A 26860-nucleotide genomic window follows, 5' to 3' on the forward strand; every position below is an offset into this window, starting at 1 on the left:
TAGTTAGTAGGCGGACATAACTTAATAATCAGCTGCCCTTTGCATCAATTAATAAGTAGTTGCACCAGGAATATGTGGTAGTTGTAACAAAACTAATCAGTCCCCCACCTTCAGGCTCCAGCAGTACAAGAATGCTCTACAGAGAAAAGTTCCTTGTGACCATGTGCTCTCCAAAAGCGCAGCCAACGTGTGGCAAGGCCAGAACACAGCTGGAGAGAAAAAGTACAGAATACCTCGTTCTGTCTTTTCCCTTTCATTTTCAGTTAATAAAGCCAAACGTAAATCATGAGGTTAAAATTCTATGCATCAAAATCAAAAAGAGAGAAATCTTGCTCTAGTTTTCAGCTGACCCTGGTCACCACCTTTCTCATGCTGGCACGCTCTTATTAAATATTATGAGCATGCCAGCATTCCATTTAGTACTCCAGTACTAAATAACTGTCATGTATAATTTTAAACTGGTAAAATTTTGCACCCATTTTGTATTTTGGAAAGGACTGTCTATTACAAACCAATAGCCAATTAAGTCCACTACCTTCGGGACCACTGGTTTATGTAGGTCTTGTTGCTCACAGATTGTGTTACAGATTTTATAGGGAATTAGCTTGTTTGTGTGTGTTTGGTTTTAGCTGAGCTCCTTCAATTAGGAGAAGAGGGAGAGACTATCTCATGTATTATTCCCCTTATTTTTGTGCAACCTCATGTTATTCTTTCTCTGTTCTCAAAATGGGATTGGGTCGATACTAAAACACAGGCAAAAGTGTGGCCACATGACTCTTTGCCTTATTTCTTTGGGTATCTTTCTTCTTCTCTAACAAGACACAGTCCAACTTCAGCCAAGCCATTTTATTTTCTGAAAACAGATGCACTGGAAATCCATCTATCTATTTGGATGCTGTGACAGATGCTATTACACTTCCCAGCATCTCTTTGAATTCTGCTCATGGATGACCCATACTTCATTTATACTTGATTTTCATGCAGTTTATCCTGAACTATGTGATGAAGATCTCTGGCGTTCATCAAATTACACGGAATTGAAATCCAGACACACAAATTGCTATCATGCAATGAAACAGTTATTTAGCGCTCATCTCTGCCAAGAGATCAACACATTCAAGAGCATAATAATTTATATGTTGAATGTTTGGGAGCAGCTCCCTCAGTACAAAGCAGTTTTTCTGCTGGGATACTGAATTCCTCCAGAAGAGTGTGTGAGGTCAGAAATCTGTATTTCTGATCAAAATTCCCTGAAATGGATCCTGTCTTAAACGTATATTACTAAGCGGTATCTCCAGTCAAAACTACTGTATCAATGCTAAATTTATTTGATAAAGCAAACACTGGCTTTTCTTGAATAATGTATACAAGATATATAATTGTTTAGCAAGTCAGGAACTCTGTGACTACATTACCACTGATTTCATTTGTCTTTCAGTTAATGGAGTGCTCAAAATGCAAAATCACTGTGCATAGACATTCTCTTTATCTGCATGATTTCCGTCAGGACTTTCTATTCCAGTGCAATGGTCAAACAGACTGTGAATCGCCATGTGCTGGGTTTTTTTCAGTGAACATGTTCATAGTACGTGTTCACATGAGTCAGGGATATGTGTTGACCTCCATTAAACACTGTGTACCTCTGACAACTTTGCTGGCTGTGCCAGATCTGAATTTGAGGGCCCAAATGAGCTTATAGAAACAGCGGTATTCAATGGTTTCCAAATGAAATAGAAAGCATGTCCCCACCAGACCCTTTAGTTCAGTCATGTTCCACTTACATAGAAAGTTTAGATGCTTTGCTTCACTTTACTAACATTTATCCACCTGGCATGATTTTCAAAATGTAACAGTCAATGCTTAGGGAGGCTTTTTAACTGAAACAAGGAAAAACAGAGGAAAGAGTACAATGTAAAAGCAAAATAGTCAGTAGTCAGTTTTAATGAGAGAGATGTTTCCCACAGCTGTGGAATAATTTAAAATTTATTCTGGTTGATTTGAAAACTTCTACATTTTTATCTTAGGAAAAATGCATTTCCCAAACTTTTATTTTTTCATTTTTTTCAAAAACAGTTTTAAAAATAGCTGGAACATTTTAGATATTCAGTTTTCTGATTTAAAACAAAATGCAGCAGAGCAAAATAAGTAGGATGTATATGAAAGGACATACGAAAACTAAGTGACTGCTTCAGAGAATTCTAGTTGATTCAGTTTAATTTTTTTAGACCAGATCTGCTTCTGTGAGTGACAGATTTACAGAGATCTATGAATAAGACAAGAATAAATGGGCTCAAATAGCAGCAAAAGAAATTGGGGGGAACATTGTGTTGGAGAGGGTCAGTAGAGAGTGATCAAACACTAGAGTTCTTGGGGGGATGTTTGGCTCTAATTCTTTTCATATATTTTAAAATTTCTGTCAGTAAAGTACAATGCAAGAGACTGGACTGGGTGGGTTCCTGAGAATGCTTAAAATTCTACAACTTTATAATTCTGAGTCTGCAGAATTATTTGAAAAATATTTTTAGTTGATGCTTCTCTCGGAACTATTTTTTGCCAGCTATATTGTAAGTCTTCCTTCCCAAAGGAATATTTTTGTTTTGTTATTGTTGTCTTGCATAGGCCATATTTTCTAAGGGTTTGTTCAACTTCAGTGATCCCATGTTTGAAACTTGAAGTGCAAGTTCTGTATGTATTTAACACTCAATGGAGCTAGGTGCATCTCTGATGGTGATCGCTGATCTTACATGTTGCTCTGTTCCAGATAATTATAATACTAAATTTTCAACTTGACACTTCTACTACTTTTGCCACAATATGAAGTAGTGATTTGGGAATAGGACAGATTTCAAAGCTGCATGCATAGAACAAGTTTCATCGATGTAAGTCATCAGAACGAGGAATGACTCTGCAAATTAGGGTTTTTTTTGAAAATTGCAAACAGTTTTTCAAAATGTCTCTGAATTTATTCTGGATCATTCAAAATTGTTCCCATATGAAAGGAAAAAAATCCCAGACAATCTGCTAACCTTCCCTGCCTGCAGAACTTCTTTGATTATAGGAATATCTCAAAAGCTTCCATACCTAGTTAAGTATCAGATTGTAATATACCAAATGTTTGGCTCTTTTACTGTCCACTTGATTTTAGTTGTTTGCGGTTTTTTTAAATGAGAAGCTTTGAAATGTGTAATACTAATGACTTTTCAAAGCCACTATTTCTAAGCAACTACTAAGCATGTGAATTAACATCTGATGATGAAGAAGAATCAGCATTATTCTGACACCACAAAATTAATTTTGTTATAGCTTATATATAGTATATTTAGCTTAGGAGCATATCATCATACTCCTAGACTTCACAGACTTTTGCACCCATGATTCACAGCTTACCAGCTATAGGGACAATACTGTAGTTTTAAAAGTCATTCTGGGTATTCCCTGAATATTGCATCAAATATTTCTTTGGTATTTCCCCTATATTTATCAGAACAAGGTACTCCATTATTTTTGCATAGGCTAGCAGTTGAGTTAAATCTATTATTAAGCAAAAAAGCTTCATTCTAGGCTTTCTTTTTTAGCATTTTATCCACTGCTTGCTAGAGTCTTTATGTAACTAACATGTTGTAAGACCACCTAGCAAGGATACAATATAAATGGATCTGTGCAAAAACATGTGACGGAAGTTCAGTTCTTCTTGTAGTCAAAACCAGCATACTGTATCTGCATGCACATTTTTTTGAAAATATGGAGAAATTCCCTATCTAGAAATGACAGAACTATCAAAAAGATCATGGTGAAAAGCCACAGCAAAGATGTTTTTTAGGGTGTCCTTGGTGATGTATTGAAGATGGTACATGCAACCGTGGTTGAGCATAGACAGTAGAATAGAATCCTAATATTGAATGGGTAGAACATCACATACAGTCCATATCAATATGTTTTTCACTAGAGAAGTGAATGTATGTTTTTGTATTTTGATAGATTCAAAGAGGATGCTTTTATCTTACTGTACCAGTACTTCTGAACCATCCATTGCTTGGCAGTGTAGAAAAGCTTACACTGATATTTCACTTTGACAGTGAGATATCAGATAGGAAGAGATGATTAATGTGTGATGTGGATGATTAACTGGTCTGTCAGTTGGCACACAGCTAAATTGTCAAAGTACAGTAATCTGTGGCTCAACTGCAAGGTAGTCTCTACTGAAATAACAATTCAGAAAAGAACCTTGAAAACGCAGAGGCAAACTTTCTTCTTCTAATTTGATGTGCATATTTCAAGTGATTAGTGCCAGGGACAAAGGAGAACAATGAGAACTTTGTCCAAAAGAGGAAGCTACAGAACGACACATGCTGTTACTGATTGGCAATGTCAGTGGGACGTAGTGCAAAGATACAAAACAGCCAGAGATGAAGAAAAATTATACCGAAAAGTGATGCAGGGAATGGGATTAAAATCCTGCTTCAAAAATAAAGTCAAACAGAAGTCTCCCAGCATGGAAAGAGTCAAGCCCACAGGCCATGGCAGGCAGATTGCAAAACTGGCATCAAAAAGTGACAGCTTCAGGTTTGTAGGGTTTTTAGAGGTATCACCATAGGAAAAATCCTGAGCCTGGTTCTATTGCTGGGATGTGGCAGACATGCAATGGGATACTGTGGGGACCCAGCGTAGGGTTTGGATGGATGTGTACCACAGCTCAGCTCTGCAGCATCCTTTCACTGAGGAAGTGATGTAGCGTACGTTGTGGACAAGGTGGATATTAGGAAACAGAAGCAAACTCATCTTGCCATCTTCCTACGGGCTGTCTTCCTCATATGCAGCAAGGCTGAAAAGGAGTGGAGGACTCCCCTCTAGCTACCAGTACTACTGCAATATATTTCTGTGGAAGAGCTCTCTGCTGGCAACAACCTCTTCTCCCATGGGCTCCCTCTCCCAGACCCTGCTGTTTGCTTTGAATATGGTTTTCTCTTCTGATGCAAAACACTGCAAATGCATCAGAGGGATATTCCTCAGGGGGAAGGAAACCCAAAGAATGGCTGAAGTTACATAGGGGGAATTTTGCATTTGAAGCGTATTGATAGTGCTAAACAAGAATGTAAGATGTGAATCACTGTTACCTCTAGCTGCTCCCATGTTGTGTATATAGGTATGCATATATTTAATTTCATGGTTCTCCTGCCCTCTGATAAGGCTATATTCATGGCTGAATCTAAATTGCATTCTAAAATTAATTTCTGGGTAGCAGTCTTAGGATGCCTTTTGAACCCTATCTGGTTCTCAGCTTGGGGAAAATAAAGTGTTTCGGTATTTCTTTTCCTTCTTCCACACTGTTCTTTCTTTAGCTCTGTTCAATTTTAGACTTTACTGTTTTCACAGGCAATCTCATAATATTGGTCTGGAGCTCTTTAAATTACTTTCTAACCTATCTGGCAGTGTTAGTACTTTTCCAGACAGAAAGCATAGTCACAGCCTACTTGCTTCAAATATTTTTTTAAGTCCTGCCATGTGAAGGGAAACATTCAATATTTTTTTTGTTTGTTTTACTCTGCGGAATATTTTAATCACCTGACAGCCTGTGGAAATTAATTCTTTGTCATGTAAACTGGCAGACAGCTGGCTGGGAGAGTTTTACTCGGCGTGTATTGTACACTGCATGCATCTTCTGATGCGTGTTCTTACAGTGCCTACCCATGCTACTCAAGTAGGCCCTTTTGTGTTTTCAACAGATGAGGAGAAAACATGTGCTCTTTTGCTCAGTCGCATCTGTAATTATTAGCGGTGCTAATAATGGTAGCAAAAAGTCTCATGGAAAAAGCTCGATCTTTCTTTGTTTCAGGACCACATGTCCTTTCAACCTGGCAGACCTGGGCCACTCAGAGCCCTGAAGTGACCATACGGTATCTGTGGGGCCTGCCCTCTTTCATTTCTGTCTCCCTTTTCATTACCGTAAGTCTGGTGTAGTGTTTTCATTCTTTGTTTGTTTTGATTCCCGAGGAACAGATACATTCTCACAGTCATCTCTGCCTTACATCTGTTTTCTCATGTAAATTGCACAGAACAGGTTATGGTCGCCCACTGAAGTAGTTTATTCACAATGAAGCAAAGGATTTGCACAAATCCTAGTGTCATTTTCATGGTGGAAGAGGATGTGGGGATTGACCACCAATCAAAAAATTCATGACATAATGAGAGAAAGCAATAGGAAATACAAAATAAGTAAATACCTAACTGTAGTGAGGCTTTTCAGGCATCCCACTTGTTTTTTGTTTGTTTTGACAAGCGAGGTGCATTAAATGTCAGATTGCATATTGTTTTACATTTCTGAGCTCCCTGGAACATTTGGAGCACTCTTTGTCATATATTGCCAGTGAATATAAAGGCAAAGCAAATAATACCTGGCCTCGTGTAGAAATTCTTATAAGATACTAAAATGAAAGAGCAGCACTCTTTTGACACATTTGAAGATTAATATGTAAACAAATTTCAGTGTCTTGTTTGTTCTTTGTGTCTCCACTGGGTCTGCCTTTGCTCCTGAAATTTCCATGCCACTTTGGAAGGTTACCAGCTCACAAAGAAACATGTTCACCTTACAGACCCAAGTGGAGAAAGTATAAGTCAAGACCTAATCTTTCCAGTGCAGCAAATCTGAATTTAAATATAATCTGAATTTAAATATAATCAGATTTTAAAAAGCATAGAGTGAAGAGTACTAAAGAACCAGTAGATTTACTAATCTCTTTAAAAAGAAGTCATATTTTTTATATGTAAACGACCACTTTATCAAGAAAAATATTTCCTGGGCACCAAAGAATGTAATAATAGAGGAAGGAAGTGGTAATACAGGCATTTATATTGCATAAAGACAGAAGAGGGAGAGAGAATTTAGATAACAAGAAGAATTTCCTGCCTACTAATTTAAGTTGCTGAGTTTAGCGATGTTGAAAGTCGCCAGGTCTTGGTGCTCAGTGCATGGAAATATTCTGCTTATTAAATAGCGAATGTCAGTGCTTTATGTCTCTCTGGATGGTTGCACTAATGCTCTTCAAACCTATGCTGTAAAGACCACACGTGCAACTGAACTAGGTAGGACTGTCTGCTGAGACTGCTAACCCAAGTGTTTGTTTCTGTACAGTTGTTCACATAAAAGGGCCATCTGCCCTTGTCAGCTGGTTTAAAACAGCCATTAACAATCATTGTCTATCAATAAGGTAAACATTACTATTGAATAGGTAGAAGTTATTTGTAAGATGCTTTTTTCACCATCAGAAAAATGATACAGTCGCTCTTGATTCTTCAGGCACCCTAACGCACCCTTCAGTGAGTTTCTGTAATAAGATGGCTTAGCATTACCCACCAACCAAAACAGAACTCACAAAACTAAGACTCTGACATTTGAACCTACAACAAGCTTTGCTTAGTCACATGTATTTGTTTGGTTCAGGGTCATACATGGTGGAGGCCTGCGGGAAAGGAATTAAGAGGTCAGATCGTTAGGAAGAAGTTGGTTGGGCTCCTTCGTAGTGCTCCAAGTAGGTTAATTGAGCAGAGCTAGAAACTGAATATACCTGTCGGCTTTCTTTATTTCCTTTATGTATGTTTGTTAGCTTTGTATAACCAGTCTGAAAAAAACCTGAACTTCTCACTCTTTTGTTCTGTCATTTGTCTTAGTAAAAACTGGGAAAAGTAGAAGCTCACCCTTTGAACTAGAAACACCCCCTAACAGCACACCGGGGCTGAAGTCAGACTGTAAGGCTCATTGGCTTCAGATTTCCCTGGCTTTTTGGTTCTGTTTTATTTTGTGGTTGTTTGGGGTCTTTTTTTAAGCAGAACTATGCAAGATGCTGTCTTGCTCCAATCTCTCAAGCTGTTTTCCATAGGCTTTGGAGCTAGGCTTCCCTGTGACTTTTACTGTTGATTGACATAACAGTCTCTTGTTGTCTGTAGTGAGCTACTAATGATGCATCAAGGGATTAGGAGGGAAAATCTGGTGAACATCCACATGCTGCATCAGCTGAACTGGAGGAACTCTTCTGTCAGTCTTTTATTTTGAGGCTGTAAATAAGTTTCCTAATCATATTTGTGGTGAAGTTGACTTAATACAATGTTCACAGCTAAAATCTGCAGGGAGCTTGACCATTTTCCAATAATACGCAGCAAAAAAGGTATCAAAAATATGAATGTATTTCTAATTATTAATCACATTTCTAAATATTAATGATGTGTCTTCTCCATTTGCTATCTGGATGAAAATTTTACTACATTCTGTCATAAAATTCTCACTCTCTGTCCATAGCTATAGGTTCAAAAATGTCATAATCCACATACTGCATATCACAGAAACTTTGTAGCACAGGAAGAACTGATGTAGTAATATTTCAGAATATTAAGGGGCTGCATTAATGCTGGCAACGTTTCTTATGAATAAAGTCTGATTTCTGAATGAATAAAGCTAGTGTTACTGCTTGAGTGGGTTAACAGCTCAATATTCTCTAAGTGTCGACAGTGACTGAGTATGGTAGTAGTACGTTAGGACTTGCACTGAAGGTGATGGCAAATATTTTGTATATGATGAAGTGGTTCCATTAGAAATGTAAAGGGAAGACTGAGACAGCTGGAGAGGTAAGCCAGAATGATGACCTTTGCAGCAGTATCCTGAGTGGATAAAAAGGAGAAAGACAGCACTTGGCAAAGACAGAAAAGAGAAGGTCACAATAGTTGAGGAGCAAAACCGTGAAGGTCTGAATTAAAAGTTCAGTTGTCTGACAGGGAAAAAACACTGAATCTTAGAGCTGTTCAGCTGAGGGCATTAGATACACTATAGATTTGAAAGTACGGTGAAGTAAGCTGCTGGAAGCCTGCTACCACCTGTGGCATCCTACAGTTGTGTGAGGCATTGGACATGAACTATGTGAGGTCATGTGTCATTCACAGAAAATTAAATCAAATATAAAACACCATCCCTTGACACGCTGTGGCTATTTCAAAATGTGAAACAAAGCTTGCTGCATTAGTTCTTCATTAGTGAAGACGCATAGGGGTTTTACAAATGAAAGTTAGTAACTCTTGTAATTCTGTGTGGCAGGACTTTCTCTGTAGTTTGTAAGATGATCAATATGTTTCCTCAACTGAAACACTTGAAAAATCATTACGTTTCTTAGAAGAAAAATCCTTGCTAATAAATAGGTAGCACAAACAAATAATGAGAATGGTTGAGCTTCATCTATGGAATTAGAACAGCCAAGTATTTTTCAGCTTCACTTTCCACAGAGAGTTTTCAAATATAGTTGTCTGACATTTTTAAGGCATTGAACTTTTTTGAAGATTTTTTTTCTTTTAATGCGGTTTAAGGACCTCCAGTAAAGCTAGAGTTATCAGATGGTGTTTTCCTATGTCATGAGAAAATTTCTGTCTTCTAATGACATACACTTCATGGTCACAGTTAGTATATCTGCATCATTTTCCAGAAATATACTACCAGATTCAAGGAGCTATATTTTCACTGTATGGAAAGGGATAAACTTGAAATATAAATCTATTTTAAGGGCTCCAGGATACCCACATACTATTCAGAAGACCATTTAGAATAACTGACATTGACAAAATTTGTGCTGCTTCTGACATTATAGCAACCCAAAACTTCAGAAGAGTGATGTTATGATATTATCCAGAGCTTCAGGTATATTTTTCAACTGAGATTACGTCTCAGGTGGCTGGTGAGGATGTTTTATGTCAGTGACTTTGAAAAGCCTGCTTATGTATATTGCAGTACATAACTTTTTTTTTTTTTTTGTATTTTAATCAGTGCTGTAAAAGCACAGGATTTATGCATTGCCTTCCAAGTATACGCCAAGCATGAAGAGCCAGAACTTCTGCTTCATGACTACATCTTGCCCCTCTTCCACGACTGGAGACAATTTGGGTGAGATACAACCTCCATGCCAGCCCATAAAATTATTGCTGCCTGCTGACATGGGGCTGAAATGCCTGTTTAAGGAGTCATCATGCATATCAGTAGCATGGCTTCTTGGGTGGGACTGGGAAGCAGTCATCTTCTAACATGATGTAAGCATCATTGTGTCTGAACTGTGGCAGCTCCTTGAGTTAAAAGGAGTCCAAGTTAAAAACACTGGGGACAGTGTGAGATGTAAATTTAGATAAAAGTTGTGAAAAGGTAGAAAGAAGGCACTGTGATGTCAGATTGCTGGACTTTTTTCTCACCAGTGCTTAATCTGGGAAAAAATTCTATGGAAGTCAAGCCCTGCTGGCTCATGCCTAGAGGTAAGTTGTAAGGTGTGGTCCATTATGGAATTTCACATTTATAATGGCTGAATGCATCAATGCATCATAGCATTTTCTATCATTTCTTTGGATTCATTAAATATTTACTAAGAAACAGTTTTAAATTAAAACTAAAAGAGAAAACTTTTTATCTTTTTGCTGGTTTTGCTCAGTGATTTGATGAGCTAGAAGATTTACTAGGGTTTATATTTTTTTTTAGAAATGCACATTAATGTTTTATTCTTTTAATTTCTTATGCTAGTAGTAAGCTTAAGAGACAGAAAAAGGAAGAATAAACTGTAATTACAGCTACTGAGATAAAGTATTTGCACTTACATTATATGAAGATTTTCTGAACCATTTTCTCCTTTAGAACAAGAGAGGTTTTTACCCCCTTTTAAGATTAAAAAATATAAATCTTTTAAATAGCTACACAAATAAATATTTAAATTATTTTATTGGATGTTGGAAGATTTATTCAGAGCTGTTCTTATTATAGATAGGATAAAAATATTATTAATCTTTGTAATAAGTTGCAGAGACATCACTTCTAAAGCAATCGTTAGATTGCTCTAGCTATACATGATGATTTTTACCCTTATCATTTGCATGCTAAAAAATTATTTACATTGTTCTCAGTCAAAATCATGACATTGTAGCTTCTGCTAGATGTTCTGTTCTCAGACTTCATGTATGACATGGGACTCCCACTGATGCTATTCCATTTCAGCTTTCCCTTGTTGTGCAGAGTCCTGTTTGCACTCAGCTCTGCCAGTTAGCTCTACCACTAACTAACCCTCTGCCAAGGATAGCCTTCCCCTAAATGTTAGTGCAGCAGTGCATGTGTGCATCCCCGTTTGCTTTATGCCAAGTCATCAGGGTTTGCTCAGATCACTAATCTGAACTTTTTAAACAAATCCAACTGATTTTGATTTTTGCAGGCCAGGCTCCCGTAAACTATTTCCATAGGTGGAAAGGAATATCACAGGTTAGTAATCAACCTCATGGAAATCATAGTTAAAACCTGAAAGGGTCTTAACGACATCCAGATTACTTTGAGCACATAAGAAAAGGAAGTATAAGGAAGAAATATAATGGTTGCTAGAACTCCATCTGTAGACCTACTCATCACTTTTCAGTCTAAATTGGTTGGGTCTTTTTTTAACATTAACATTTCATGATATATAGCATTAAGAAATAGCAGTAAGATTGATGGTATCAAGTATCTTAGTCATAGTAATGTAAACAGAGTATTGTGGTTTATAACTCCATCGCAGGATAAGTGACCATTTAGGTATGTCCCTAGCTCAAAATATAACCAGTGACTTCAGTTTAATATATTTAACTTCGTGAAAAAAATTAAGAACCTGCAAAATGCTTTGATGAAAAGGAGACAATTTCTGTAACACTTTCTAGGCGGAAGCCTTTTATCTGCAGTTACATATAAAAAATCCACAGGTGTGTGCTGTTTTGTAGAAAATACATATATGACATGGTAATTTACGCATTAATATCCTTCCTCCCATTCCTATTTTCTGCATCCCTACTTGTAGAAGTTTTCCAAGTTTACTTCCACACTATATTAAGGCTTGGGTAGTTAGACAAGAGAGAAAATAAGGTTTCGATATTTGAACTATGTTAGCTACATTATTCCTGTCATGTTTTGATAAAACTATGGGTAAGATCACTTTCTTTTTTTCTAATGGAAGGCAAAGAAGAAACTGGCAGGCTACTTCAGCGGTTTTGGCAAGGCCCTTGGAGATAGAAATAGTTCTGTTGTGCAGTTTGTAACCCTACCTGTCAGTAGAGTCAACTTCATTTTTAAGCAGGTAGGAACACAAGGACCAGAGATAGCTTTGTGCTATTTTGCATTCCTACAGGAGAAATATCTGTTGTAAAGTTTTGCTAAAAAGCAATGGCCTAATGACAGAATGTGTATTTAATGCATATTAGATTACCTGTACGTATATCATAAGCAGAAAAAAATAAGGCAGTTCTTAGGGCTGATTCACAGCACTTGAGAAGTGGGAGTTTAGTCACAGCTTTCTTGCAAAGATTTAGCTTTCCTTGGAGATTATTACTCTTCCTGTGCTTTGGCATCCACCTGTAAAACTGGTGTAATACTAATTCCCTCCTTTCTTCTGTATTTCTCTGCTCTGCCTTGGAGGAGGGTCCAGAATTAGCCATAGGTGCAGCAGACCTACACCTCTGGCAAAAACTATGAACTTTGCTGGTACTTGAAGAGGCAGATCCCAGACAGCAGATGTCTGTGTGCATACTTGCCTAGTCGCTGCCAGCTGTGGGGTCCAGATTTGTGGGACAATGGCAGCTGCACCTTTGCAGACCCACCACCTCAAGCTCTGCTTTCCAGTTCTCTGCTGTCTGCTCTAAGTGCGACTGTCACAAAAGTAGTAAATATTGGGTCCTTTAAAGAACATTTAAAGAAAATGTTACATTTTAACATTTTCAGCATACCAATATTAATGAAAGCTATGAATGACAATTAATATGTCAGTTCAGGTGGCAATGTTGCATGTATCGAAGCACAACCTGTATCAACCTGATGGGTAAAAGGCATACAGGTTGCAGATGTTATGTAGCTGCTGCTGATAAATTAGCCCATTTTAGTCCCACATGGAGGGAGAGCTGGGCCTGCTGTCCTTAAAGCCATGGATAAGATGGCTTAGAGGGGAAAGATACTTAGCCTTGCTTGGAAGAAAGATTACATGAAAAAAGAGACTGTAAGGAGAAAGTTTGCGGCAAATGCAGGCAAAGAAACCCAAGGAAGATCGGCGTGCAGAAATGAAATGAATACAATTTTTAGGATGGAGTGTTAAACCTTAGGTATTCTGGGAGAAGAAGCCTGAGCAGCTTCAGGGAGTCCAATCCCAAGCAGAAAAGCACAAAACAGTGACACGTGAACATTCTGCTGCATGCATTTATCTCTCCGCTGTAGAAAAAGCAGGTGCCTATATTTCATGTTAGGCCCCTTACTCCCGCTTCATTCCACTGTTTTCAGTAATAACACCCATCATAATGCAAGTATACCCGGGGGACTTAGAAGTTGCTGCTGGTCTCACATAACACAATGATATTTTTTTAGTCTTACCTAAGAAGAGAAAGAAAATTAAGCCCTTGGCAGTAATTGATTTCAACTGTGTGGGGGACAGTAGTCTACCAGACAGGATTAAATTTTTTGCAGTTGTTTCCCAGCTCATTTTTGCTGCAATAGAGGCGCTGTTTTTCTAATGTAAATTCTTTCTGAGATGCTACATTATTAAGGGATTTAAAGAGCAAATCCTTGACCATGAGTAGCGTTGTGCACTGCATGTGACAATGCCAGCACTGCAAACTGTTGCAGGCAAGGCGGAGGCTACTCCAGTTGTAAGACAGCAGTTTGGTCCTGTGGTTAGCATTCGAGTGTTTCACCACTAGTATTTTCCATGGAAAATAGTTTGTTTAGGAAATGTTACTGAAGTGAGACACCCTAAAAATAATGAGCTTGCTTTTCCTCCTCCTCCTCGATCAGCTCTTTGCTGTTTTCCCAATGAGCCCACACAATAAGCCTTCGAGAATTCGAGACGACGCACTTTGGCTCCTGTTTTAATCACATGGAGGGATGCTGACCGCGCTGCCGGGTACACCGCGCTGTGGCTTTACCTGCGGCACGCAGCGGCCCCATCGCACAGGGCTGAGGCAGCTTCCTCACCGCAGAAAGTAGCGGAGAAGTTGCCAGGTCACACCCTGCCCGGCCCCAGCCCCAGCCCCAGCGCCGCCGCGGCGGTGGCCGGCTGCGGATGCGCCTTCCCGGCGGCACCCCGAGCCCGGCTCCAGCCGCCCCCGGGCACCGTCGCTCAGGCGGCTGCCGGCCCCCCGGTGCCCGGTGAGCGTCCCGGCCCCGCGTTTCCCAGGCAACGGGCCCCGGCCCCGCCGCTGGCCGCCCGCGCTGCCGCACGGCGCTTCCCCGGGGCCGGGGCGGGGGGCGGCGGGCGGCCCCTCGCTTCCCGCACGGCCGCGGCCGGTAACGCGGGCGGGCCGGATCCGCTCCCCCGGCCCCCCCTGGCCCCGCTCGGGCGGGCAGGGTGCGCCCCCGCCGTCCCCTCCCGCTCGCCCCCTTCGCTGGCGGGAGCCCTCGGCGCCCGGCTCCATGGCTGGGCGAGGGCAGCCAGCCAGAAGAGCGCTCTTTCCGCTGGCGGCCGTCAGACCATGACCTAACTCGCCATGAACTTGGAAGGGCTCGAAATGATAGCAGTTCTGATCGTGATCGTGCTTTTTGTTAAAGTGTTGGAACAGTTTGGGCTGATTGAAGCAGGTTTCGAAGGTAAGGGAGCGCTTTTCAGTGCCTTGTCGTTGTTGCGTCCTGGGTGGCTCCTTGCAAGGGGCAGCCACCTGGAGAGCCACCTGCGCCGCCCCAGCTCTGGGGCAGTGACCCTCCAGTCGCGGGGACGTGCTTTTGCAGAAAAAATGAACCGCTGTCCTGAATGCTGCAAGTGTCAACTTAGAAATGCCTTAAAATCGGAATCTCCTCTTCCTGTTTTAAATCTGCGAATGTGAAGTAGTAGGGGTCAGAGCAGGTGTGAGGAGGCTGACATGCAAGTACAGCTACACTGCCTTAAAACTGCCTCGTAATCTATTCAAAATGATTGCCTCATCTGTTCCTGTTAACGTAATCTGTACTGGGATTGTTGTAATACCAAGATATACATTTTACAGTATTAAAAAACCTGTTGAATATTTAAGTTACTTTTAGCATTTTAAAATGTGTTTTAGGAATAAGAACTATGATACTTAGATTCAAAATAAGCAACTTCAAGATTCACTTAGGGCAATCGAGTGCAAGTTTTATTGCTTGATGCTTTTTCTTAGGCAGATCACCTCCTTTCTTAGCAATACTGTTTCTGTCTAAAGCAGTAAGAATGGAAAATTAGAAGATTATTTTAAATGTGCTTTTTATGTGTGAAAGCTAGTGGGATATTCATTGTTTTTACCTTATTTCTGAAAGTGCTGTTATTTTTACCGTAAGAGGATTTAGTCTAAAAAAACACAGATTGCAGCGTAGTTGATAGGATATTCATTGCATCCCAGTGTTTCATTAGGTTCCAGACTGAAATGATCTGTTTCTCAAATATTGAAGAAATACTGAATTCTCAGATCTTCCTCTAAGCTAGCATTTGGGTACAGTGTATATACTTATGCCTATGAAAAGGGGAACTTTGTTGATGAGAGATTGTGGTTTCATGTGTTAATGAGTAAGGATATAAGCAAAATCTGCTCCTGTGAAAAAGTCTAAAGTAATCCTGTTTATGTAACCCTTTCAAGAAATGCAGTCTTCTCTTCAAGTGATTTTAGATAAGGAAGTTCACTTAACTGTTTCTCCATCTGTGTTGCTGTCTTGTGTGGACTTCCAGGTATTGATTAAAGAATCTGAAAACCCTGCCGGGACTCACAAAAATATGTTATCAAGTGCATTTATATAAAGCATTTGTGTATCCCGTAGAGTGCATTATATTGAGTTTCAATGTCAACACAGAGATTCCCTTCATCCTTTTAAATGTGTGAACTTCTGCTTGCTTTTTTTTTTTTTTTTTTTTTTTTTTTTTTTGTGTGTGTGTGTGTGTTCAGTTGTAAATAGAAATGTCCATCAGCTTGAGAAGTATTATGATCAAAGTTATCTCCAGCATTAGAGGCTGCAGTGATTTGGAAAAAAAAAAAAAAGCCATATTTACTTTTTAGGTTGGTCAGCAGGTTTGTGGGTGTTTTGTCGAGTCTGATTGCCACATCTGGTCAGGTCTCCTGGCAGAATTTAGCACTCCATTGTTGTCTGTAGCAGGTTTTATGGCTGGGGAAGCTGATAATGGAAAGACAATTAGAAACAGTGAAGCTGCCTGTAAGTTGTTGTAACATTTCTGTAACAAAAAAGTTTCTTGTGCAGTTAACTGTTTTGTCTGCCTCACTGGCCAAAAAACTGCCCGTCTGCATGTGCATGGAGCCTGAAGTTTCTCCTTACTTAATGCAGGATAGGTTTCCAGTGTGCCAGCTAGGTGAAACCACAGCAAGACATATATGCCCCATTCCTCTGTGGTGTTCATCTGCTGGGATTGAGGTAAAAGGCATGTTACATGGGAATCAAATAATAGATATGAACAGTGATGTATGAAAATGGGACTTAGCTAAACTGCACAGACTTAGGAATTTATCCTCTGGTAGTTCAGAAACAGTGCAGGTTCATTCCCCATTTTTTTCTTAGATTTGAGAATGAAAGATCAGAATTTATTCTGATTACAGTTGAAAAAAAGCAGATTTATACACTTTTACTAGAGACTTGAAAAAAATGTTATGATTTTAGTAAGTATCAAGGCTATTCATTTCCACCCATGAGTTAGAAGTACATGCCTCATAAAATTGTGCAAATGTTAGAGATGTTTTTAAGTAGAATATTAAGAAAAAAGGGATTTTAGAAGTGCACTCACACTTTTCTAGGGATCAGTGAGGAAGTTGGTCACAGTTTTCTGGAAATGTTTTTTTGTTATAAGGGCATTTGCAGTTGTCTGGTTTTGAATAGGTTATATCCCTTCTGGGTTTTTTTCTCAAAAGTTAATAGGTCCCCGTGAAATCTTTTTTGCGTGTTTCATACAAATGAATAGTTAATGGCATATAAAACACATCCTGCGTTTATGTGGAAATCATTCACAGAGGCAATAATAATCTGTAATACAGTGCACCCAACATGGGATGCTAAATCTGAACTCTAAATCATACTGAAGCTTTGACGGAGATCTAGGTTTCAAAATTAGTCCCTATCATGGTAACAAAAGCTTGAAGCTAACTTGTCTTCCTTCCTACACTGGGTTTTCATGCTTCTGAACTTTGTGAACCATATGCGTGTTAATTTGGAAGAATCGGGTGCGATTTATGTAAATCAAAAGCAGAATGTAATTTTGCTCTTTTCAGTGTCATAATAACTATCGTAAGTGTAAATAATACTCTGCTTTCTTCAGACTTCAATAGAAATTACGTGTATAGTAGTAATAGTATGCATTTCTTTTAATTATTTATGCAAATAATAAAATGTTTGGAATAAATATTGTATATACTTGTTTATACTTATTTTCTGATGTATTGCACTCAGATAAGTATGCTTTCTGTGGTTTTGCCCAGTTGCCTTCAACTGCTGAGTGATTCTGTTGTTGTTGTAGGAGAAGTATTTTCAAACAGATGTTTTTAATATTGTATGACAGCTCTTGAAGTGATAAGTACCAGAATAGACTATACACTTTTGTAGGTTGTGGGCTGCAGAGACTTTATCTCTAGGTTAAATGTTATTTTATGATATATTGCCCTCCCTTAGAACAGGGTATGCTTTCTGTGGTTTTCCCTAGTTGCCTTTAACTGCTGAGTGGTTTTACTGTTGTTATAAAAGTATTTTCAAATAGATGTTTTTAATATTGTATGACAGCTCATAAAGTGATAAGTACCAAGATAGGTTTAGTCAATCTCATGGGTTGTGGATTGCACAAAAACTCTTCATAAATCAGGTTATATCGTCCTTAATAAACTTTACTGATTTTTTAAACCATTGAAGTATTAGGTGTAAGGAGTAATGATTTTTGATACCTAATTTGAAAGTTTGTTCCTAGATATACCTAGATATAAATCTTACTTCTTCTTGTATGGCAAGTTTTTTCCAGAAGTCATTCACAATTAAAGTGAGATACAGGAACTGAGCAAGTTGTATATACAGTATGTTAGCATCGTAAGACCGTGAAATATTCAGGATATCAGTTTAGATGATTTCAGTGTACTTTAGTACTTTTCTGAAGGGGTGGTGATCATCATATGTAAGGATAATATTAACTCAATCAAGATGTGGAAGAGGTTTTGTGTGTGAATGTCTTCCTTGTATGTCAGTTATTCTGGGTAAGTTGTTGTAGACTGAGTGGTTGAAGCATGATGAGGTCAGCCCTTTTCTAACTTAAAATGGTTTTGTCCTAATGTTTCTTGGGAAATCTGGATTGATTTTCAAAAGAAGAATCACTTATTACTTAAACAATCAGTAAAATAAACTTGTCTTCATCAATGGAAGCATTGAAACCTATACCATTAGGGAAAAGGTTCAGAGAAGAAACACGAAGGATATGAATGATCAAAAATACTTACATGAGAATAGCCTGCTTGTTAGGAAATCTCTTGTAGCAGTTAGTACCTCTAACAGGAAAAAAAATGGAGCAGAAGTAATCATGGATGTTACTGTGAAATGTGGATTCCATGTTTCTGTATTATTGCTATCTAATCTCCTTGTTTAGAAGCTCTGAGAGTGGCAGTAGTAGAACTGTACAGCTAAAATTGTAATTATTGAGTTAAAATAGTGTAACACTTGATTCCTGTGAAGTGTCAAAGCAGCTTCTAGTCCCATTTCAGTAGTGTTGGCTATTGACAAATTTCCATTCATCAGCTGCAAAACAGAGCAAAACCATGGACACACAGGGAGTTGTTTGTGATATTTATAACTCTTTGACAAGGGCTGGGTATGACTGCAAACGTGATGGAAGTTACTTGTGGTTGCTCTGAAATTCAAAAAAACGAAGCTGTTTTGTCATCTGAGCTATGGTCTTCTGGGAATTTCAGCATTTCCACAGGGATGTTCCTCTTCACAGTGTTGTTCTTGGATGGAAACGGAGGAATATTCATTTCAGAGGATTGATCATGACTAGCACTTCATACCAGAAACAGCTTGTAATAAACACAGTGGCTTTTCTGCCGTTTTTCTTTTCTTAAGATCAGTCTTGATGTCAAAGAGATTTACGCACAGATTTATGAAGTACAAAAGCAATCATGGACCGAGATGTGAAATTATTAGCCTGAGTTGACAGTGTGCAAAAGAAAAAGAGATGATAGAAATTTTAATATGAGCAATTTCAGGCATTCCTTAGAAGTAATTTGTTCAATTAAATCTTCATATATAACAAGATAAATTGAATTAAAAGAGCTGTTGAAACAACTACTCACATGTGAGTGAGTAAGCAGTAGGTAGAAAACTTTTACACAGAACTCCTGTGGAGTTTTCCTTGATTAACTGTGCCTGCTCAAACAGCACTAGCAGGTCATTTATAGCCAGTGGCATGTTTGTAGTTGATTTGGAGCTAACACATGCAAGCACCAGACCAAGCTGTGCATCCTGCATGGCTGGTCAGCAGGCCACTACTGGGCAGAATGAGTAAGAGGAAGGCTCTTCCCCTTCTAGGTTTGTGGTTTGGGTTTTTTTGTTTGTTTGTTTGTTTGTTTTTTTTATATACTACAAGCCTCAACTTCTGGGTACAGTTGTGAAAAACAGAAATAGACAGGGAAGAAAAGAAACTTGCTAGCCAAGGGAATTTGTAACAGGTACCTTCAGCCCTTGGTTGCCTGCTTTAAGCAGCCTGACGTCTCTGAATCATCATCTGAAGGCTGGTCCATTGTTGCTGAAAAACCTTCTAGTGTTCCCAGGTCAGTGTCTGCTGAAGAGCTGCTTTTCTCAAGAATAATTGTCCCTTCTGGTGATAGTGTGTTTGTCTAGTGCTTCACATCCACAGAGATCGAAGTAGGTAAATACTGTAACTGCAAATGAAGAGATGTGGAAGAAAGAAATGGATAAAGAGCCCTACGCTCTGAGTTATCAATAAAATACCTCTTGCAAATGTACTGGTTTATAATTAAACTTTTTTTTTAAAAAAAGAACAAAAATACCTGAATAAGCAGAGATCAGAGAACTCTCAACTTTCCCCTGTGGTGAATACTTGTGATACAGTTCATGAACACAAGGGTCTCACTCCTGTTGAAGTTTGGTTATTAGGGATCTCATATAAAATGGGACTTTGAATAAATGGAAATTGGCTTATCTACTATGAAATAGAAGAATGCCAGAATCTTATTGCTCAGCTTTGCTCCTTTGAGAAAAACCTGGATATGAGAGCGAGATGGGATTCTGGTCTATTTTCTCTCCTCCAAGGAGACAACTTCTGATATTTACTTCCCCTACTTCATACTGACTACTTAATTTAAAATTTGTATTGTCAAAGTATCTGTTTTATTTATTTACTTTGAATAAGTAAATGCTGCATTCCTACTGTCAAAGAGCCACCATAAGCAAAGGAAAATTATATATTGCACAGTGTTTGCCTATCACTGTGATACCTTTACTTTTACATATTTTCTACAAGGGCTGAATTCCCTTTTAATGAAAATCTATAAACACCCTCTGCTTTTATTATTTATTGACTCTTTCTGCCCCCACTTTTTCATGACCTTAACTATCAGTAAATGTGAGTGATATAAATCATAATACGCACAATTTCTTCCAAGTTTTGAGAATATTTACTAGTTTTCAGTATTTAAGGCTGAAATAGCAAAAAATAACTCTGTCTTTTTTAATTATCAAAACCCAATAAAACTTCAATGATGTTATGGATTTTTAAAGCAAGTCCTTTAGAGCTAATTAGTTTCATGGTCTACTGAGTAAAAAAGTAAACATTTTCTAAGAACACAGTTTTGTCAATGATGGGGGGAAAATGGCATACCAAAGTTAATAGGCAGAAGAAAATAACCCGAGTAGTGAAATCAGGGGTACCCATTTTGTTAAGAAAGGTATTTGTGCTAATAATACTTTCTGCGCTTCTTTTTTCTGTAGAATTCAAAATTCTTTGCAACAGTAAATAGACATATCGCCTGATGTATGCAAATATTTCAGGTAAATGAAGCTAGAAATCAGTATATTTCACAGGTTGATATATGAAGTAAAAAGGAGTTGTCAGATCATATGCTGTAAAGTCCTGTATGCCACAGGGCAATAACTTTCATATCTGTTGGCTTTTTTTGATGAACACCATAGCATGTTTTGACTAAACCATGAGATGCATTTGATGAAAAGAGGAACACAAGTGATCGTTTTATTTGGGATCTATCCATTAAGGTTAGCAATACTCTCAAATTGTGAGAATTATAGGCTTTCTAAAACTAGGTGGGATGAATCCAAAACCTTGACGTGTTCTAAAGATGGCAAGGGAAGAAGGAGTAATCATTTCATTTCAGAATGTCTTCCTTTTTGCTATTGTTAAAAAACAGTGCCCGATTCTAGGTCTTTCCCCTTATCATCACCTAGTGAGTCATGTTTTTTTCTTGGCATCACTCCCAGATTTACCCTCCCTTTTAAGTAGGCAGTATACGTTTTCTGGCCATCAGGTCTGTGTCAGTCATTTGGTATATGTCTCAGGAATCAGGGAGGTCAGCTGCACTAGTATTATCTCTGTGATTCTATCCTTGTTAATATGCTTCCTCTTGTTCCTAATGCATTCTAGAAGTAATCAACCCAAATATAAACTCTACAAGTGTATTCACCAATGGATTTTCTCCTTTTCCTTTAGTTTCCTCTGTAAGTTTGCTATACATCATAGTTTGTTCAGATTGTTATTTCCCTTTTTTGCATGCATTCACTACTACTTTCACATTTGTAACTAATGTAGCTACTATACCACAGAAGGAAAATGAGTTTTTTAACCAGATCTGCTCTCTTTATTGCAGGATTGCAATATTTTGGCTATTTAATGCATCTTCCTATGGAATTCCTAATTTTTATTATATTTTTCTGTCTTACTTTCCCATCAGTCACCCTCACTCAAAATATTCCTCAGCTCCAGAAAGTCAGGCTTTTTGACAAACCAAGGATATATGGATTTAGATATATTAGATACACACACTTGGAATTTGAGCTGCGTTCATTTTGATCACATGCAATGTAAAGAGATGCTCAGCTTTGGCCCTTATATTAACTTCCAGTTCACTTTAGATCTCGTGGCTTTCTAATTTAAGGATATTTAACTTATATTTAGCTCAATGTCTCTTTTAATAGAAAATGGTAACTCCAAATTTTAGGAACTTTATTTCATGTGGTTTCAAGCTGGTCTCCCTAATATCTCAGATTACATATATAATTGTATTCTGTAGTTTGATGGGATCCCTGTGAAAACCCTTACTAGGCTTTGGTACGTCTTTGCATTATGATTATGATCTTTGCATTATGATTAACTCAGCCTGCTAGTTACTTTGGCTAATCTCTGACCAATGTACTGTCTTCTGCACTTCACTGTAAGATTCCATGATTCGATTCAGATAGACCCATGTGGATCAACATCACAATAACCAAATTTAAAATGGCTTATTTCCAGTTATTTTACCTTCTCATGCTCTCACTCATGGAGTAAGAAGATTAATTAACTTTCCTGTGTTTTTTCAGTTGCCTGATTAGGTCAGTTAAATTTACTGAACTGTTTTGGTCCTATGTCTTCTTATATCAAAGGTGAAAGATTAAGCAGCATCACTGAAAGTGTGCTATACAGCATTATTATTTAGTATTATAGTTTGTATTTTCACATTGCCCTATGGCCCCTTCATGAAGTCTTTACCCAAATTTCTTCATATGAAATTACAAATGATTGTATATCTTCTGAAGGTTAAAAAGAAGATCTTGTGGTTTAGCTATTGTGGTTTTTTTTCTAGGTGAGTTCTTCCTTTATTTATCATCTGGCCTATTTCTCTGGTACCTATTGATGAATTGTTCAGCACCTGGTAGAAAATACAGTCCAGCCAGACTGAATGCTGCTGAAATCTAATGAAGCAGATGATTTAATCTGATACGACATCTCTATTTTTGCTTTCTGCAGTCATTTTCCCCAGTGGTATCTCTCGAAGTGATTTCTGATTGAAGTTGTGCAATCTATTTCTGATAGCCCTTACTGTCACTTTCTGATAACACTACAGAAGCATTAATATCTATGCTTCTCGAGGCACATTTACTTTCTTTGGATCAATAGTCCAAAAATGATTCTCCTTCAGACAGATAAAACTTGGATCATCCAAAGCAGGCTGCAACAGATGTCTTATCTTTGTTGATAATGTGGATGATGAAAGAGAAAGAGATTAAATCAGGTGAATACTCATTTATTAATCAGATATTTACTTTCCAGTAGTTAAATCAAAGTTATTGTGTATTTTATGTAATATATTCTATATAATTAATTAAATATTGTATACTTTTACAGAGAAGTATGGTTGTAAGTTTAACACTCTACTAACAGCAAATTCTAATACAGAAAAGTCCAACAAAATAAACCTGTACGCCTGAAGCAGAACAGAGAAAAGGTTTTTTAGAGCAGTGAACTGTTTAGGACATGAAGGAAGGTATCTTCACTGGACATCTGTGTTAGGGTAATGCATACCACTCAACAATACATCAGAACGGACTCTCGTACTCCAGGGTCTGCCCCTGCATCAGGAAGGTTTGATAGGGAGGTGTCAGCACAGACCTGATGTCTCTTTTCTTTGTCTATACTTTGAGTAAATCTTACTTGGTTTTGCCTTTTATGACAAACTTAATTTTCAAATTATGTTTTGGATAAATAGCTTTATTTAAATATCCCTGTTGGATGGGAGCAGGATTGAGTTACATGAAAGCCATGTGACACTGGTGTTTTTGGTCTCCCTTCTGCCCCTTTCCATCAGACTGACAACTTTTGTGTTCAGTGATGGGTTGCTGTTGCAAAGGCAATCATGCCATTACATAGACAGCTATGAAATTACATAATCTTGTGTTGAGATCATTGATGGGATTGACCAAATATAAACATTTGTTTTTCTGCATGCATGTGATGAGAGGGGAGAGAAAAAAGTGCTGAAGAAAGTCCTAATGACTCACAGTCCAAACTGTAAGATACATTTCTTTCAAGGTGAAGAAAAAGTTATGTGTGTTATATCAGTTGCGTCGCACCTCACAGTTACATGAATATTCGCTGGGACATTTATAAAAAGAGATGCCTTTTGGACCCCCTCACATTATCCATACTTGCTGTCTTTCTGCCTGAGCACAGATGAGTAACTGGTAAGAGACCTCTATCAGAGTCCTCAAGAATGTCGTTTTTCTACCTGAACTATCCGATTTACATAAGTAGTTGTAAGCAGTACCTATACTGGTGAATACTTCAACTCATAGGTTAATGTTGTGCCTACATTACAGTATTGTCAAAACCCTGCTGTGACCAAGATTAGCATTTTCTTGAAAAACAGTTTGAGTCCACTAATGCATTATGAGGACGCATATTAAAACACATATATAGTTTACAAATATTTCAAAGCCAGTGTAATACATTTCAAGGTTAATTGCTACTGTTACCTCCATGTAGAAAACCTCATGCCCTCTCTTATAGTTCAGATAAATTATTGTACAAGTATGTGTGTATATCTGCCATATGCATTAGGAGTATTGGAGTAATTTTATCCAAAACTTTCTGTAGGACTCTGATAAGGTTAGATAACATTTCATGTCAGTGAGGCCCAGAAATGAACTGTTCTCCCCTCTCACCCTGCCTTTCAAAAAGCCTTTTCAGATCAGTCATCTTGCAGCTCACATGTTACTTGTTGCTTATCATTTTCTTGGGAAATACCCAGTCAAGGATTTCAAATACAGCAAACAAGCTGTCTAAAGGTGGTCTGTTCATTTGGTAGCAGAAGCTCATACTCAATCAACATTTTTTCTAGCTGCGTCTGGCAAGTGATGGAGTTGTCAGCTGGAAATGCAATTGCTGCTGGTCAAAAACCTCATCTATATACAGCCAGCTCTTGCCTGTGTCTGAGGAGCTTTCGTGAACAACAGAAACAAGACACAGCCTGTGTAACCTTCTCTAATGGTGGCAGCCCATGCTTATCTGTTGCACCTAAAAATCAGACAGAGATTTATCTTGTAGTATGTTGTGTCTAGTGAACCTGATATTTCTGGAAAACCTGAATTTGTACAGATAATCCATAATGGTCATGTGCAATATGTCTGTTCCCTAGGAAGATGAGACCATGTTCTGTCACTATAGGAGCATGTAGTATGTCCATTTATAAAAAAAATCTGAGTAAAGTCCTTAACTATTTTCTTTTTTCATTAGAAAGAACTTTTTTTGACACTGAGTCAAGTTCAATTTATCCTTAGGATATACAATTTAAATATTGAAATTATATTAACATGCCATCTGAGTTACCTCCTTTGAAGTCTGAGATTTAAATTTATGTTTGCAAGAGAGAGAAGTACCTGTAACCTCAAAAACTGCTTGCCACTGCAAGATCCCAAGGACAGGAGGTGCACTGGAGGTCTGCCTTGCTTCACTTGTAGCTTGCAGCTGGTGGTAAAAGCAATTTTACACAGTTGGAGTTTTCTAAATTAAGATAATTGAACAAAAAATACTTTAATATGTTCATTATGTATATTTTATACAACATCAATCTAGATTGTCTTAATTAACTTTGAATTTAAGACTTCTAAGACTTATTTTACAAAGGAAAGTCCTGCTCTTACACAAGTGTCACAATGTAAATGCCATGCTTGAAAACCATTTGGGATTTGAAGACAAGTTAGAGCTATTTCCCTCTTACTTATTGTCACAAAGCTCAGAGTTCACATTCTGGCCAATTTTAAGGCTGGATAAGTAATCTGAGATGAATCAGGTTACCAGAACATGAGTAATTGCTTTCAGAAGTAAAAAGGTGTATATATTCTGCTGAAGGCAGAATATGGTGCTGAAACAGTTTAGCAAGTTGACAACTGAAATATAATGAAATGTAGTTCATTTGTCCAGAATCGAAATTGCTGTAATAGTTCAGCAATAGTAAAAATGTCATTAAGACAGGAAGAAATTCTCAATCGGCTCAGATGCTGAGCCGTTCAGTGAGAAGACATCACCTTGGAATTCTCATTGCAAAAATCATAATAGTCTGCTAAAGGTCATACTTTAAATGTTACTACCTTTTTTTTTTTTTCTTTTTGCTTCCTTAATATTCTCTTACAGGACTATTTTAAGAAGCAATTGATTTCTGAATGTTAGATTTTTTTTACCTAGCCAATAATTAATAGACCTAAACCATTCCCATTCAAAAAGTAATTTCACTGTCAAAACCAAAGTTAAAGATTAATCGCGACATCCTTTGACAAGCTGGCCCAGCATTTAACTACTGTCAGTACTAGAAATGTGCTTCTGCTTTTGGCTTTTGTTGGTGTTTAGGTCAAGAACTACCTATGTAACACCTTTACCTATTCTAGGTTTAAAATGCTGTGTACCATCAGATACAGTTAATCTTTGTAGATTAATTTGTAATCTGTGTGTCGGTTCTTCATCTTTTTCTCATAGAAACAAAGTTAGTAAAACTACTTTAGCACTTGTACCATTTCCAGATTCAAAATGAGTTTTGTGGTTCTTTTCTGAACCTTTTTCAGTTTTTAATAATCTTCTTAGAGGACTGATATTCAAACTGGACACAGGATTCAAAATTGGTCTCAGACATATTAGAGATAAGAGGAAATATCCCTGCCTTGCCCCTGCTTCACAATTTACCACTAATGTTGAGCAACAATTAACTCAGCTTATACTTTCATGTAAAATAGAGATATTCACATTAGTGATTCTACACAGAACTGAAGAAAAAGTTGAATTTCCATTTTTTTCACTGGAAGAGCTCATTAAAAATCTGTAGTAACTTTATTTTTTTCCTTTGAAATAACCATGTTAAAGATGTGACTTTT

General features: G+C 37.9%; 1 protein-coding gene across 4 annotated transcripts in view; it reads left to right on the top strand.

Annotated features, from left to right (window-relative positions):
• The window catches only part of KCNIP4 (potassium voltage-gated channel interacting protein 4), a 430246-nt gene that overhangs the window by 208603 nt on the left and 194783 nt on the right, over window positions 1-26860 (top strand). The window contains exon 1 of one of the 4 annotated variants that reach the window (XM_040588346.1): window positions 14279-14596. The exons of the other annotated variants lie outside the window; for them this stretch is intronic. Within the exon in view, the coding sequence (XP_040444280.1) occupies window positions 14497-14596 (100 nt within the window). The 5' untranslated portion in view covers window positions 14279-14496. Of the gene's footprint in view, window positions 1-14278; window positions 14597-26860 lie in introns of those variants that run through there. 4 annotated transcript variants of the gene reach the window in all.

The sequence above is a fragment of the Falco naumanni genome, chromosome 1 (assembly GCF_017639655.2).
Source record: "Falco naumanni isolate bFalNau1 chromosome 1, bFalNau1.pat, whole genome shotgun sequence".
Lineage (NCBI taxonomy): Eukaryota > Metazoa > Chordata > Aves > Falconiformes > Falconidae > Falco > Falco naumanni.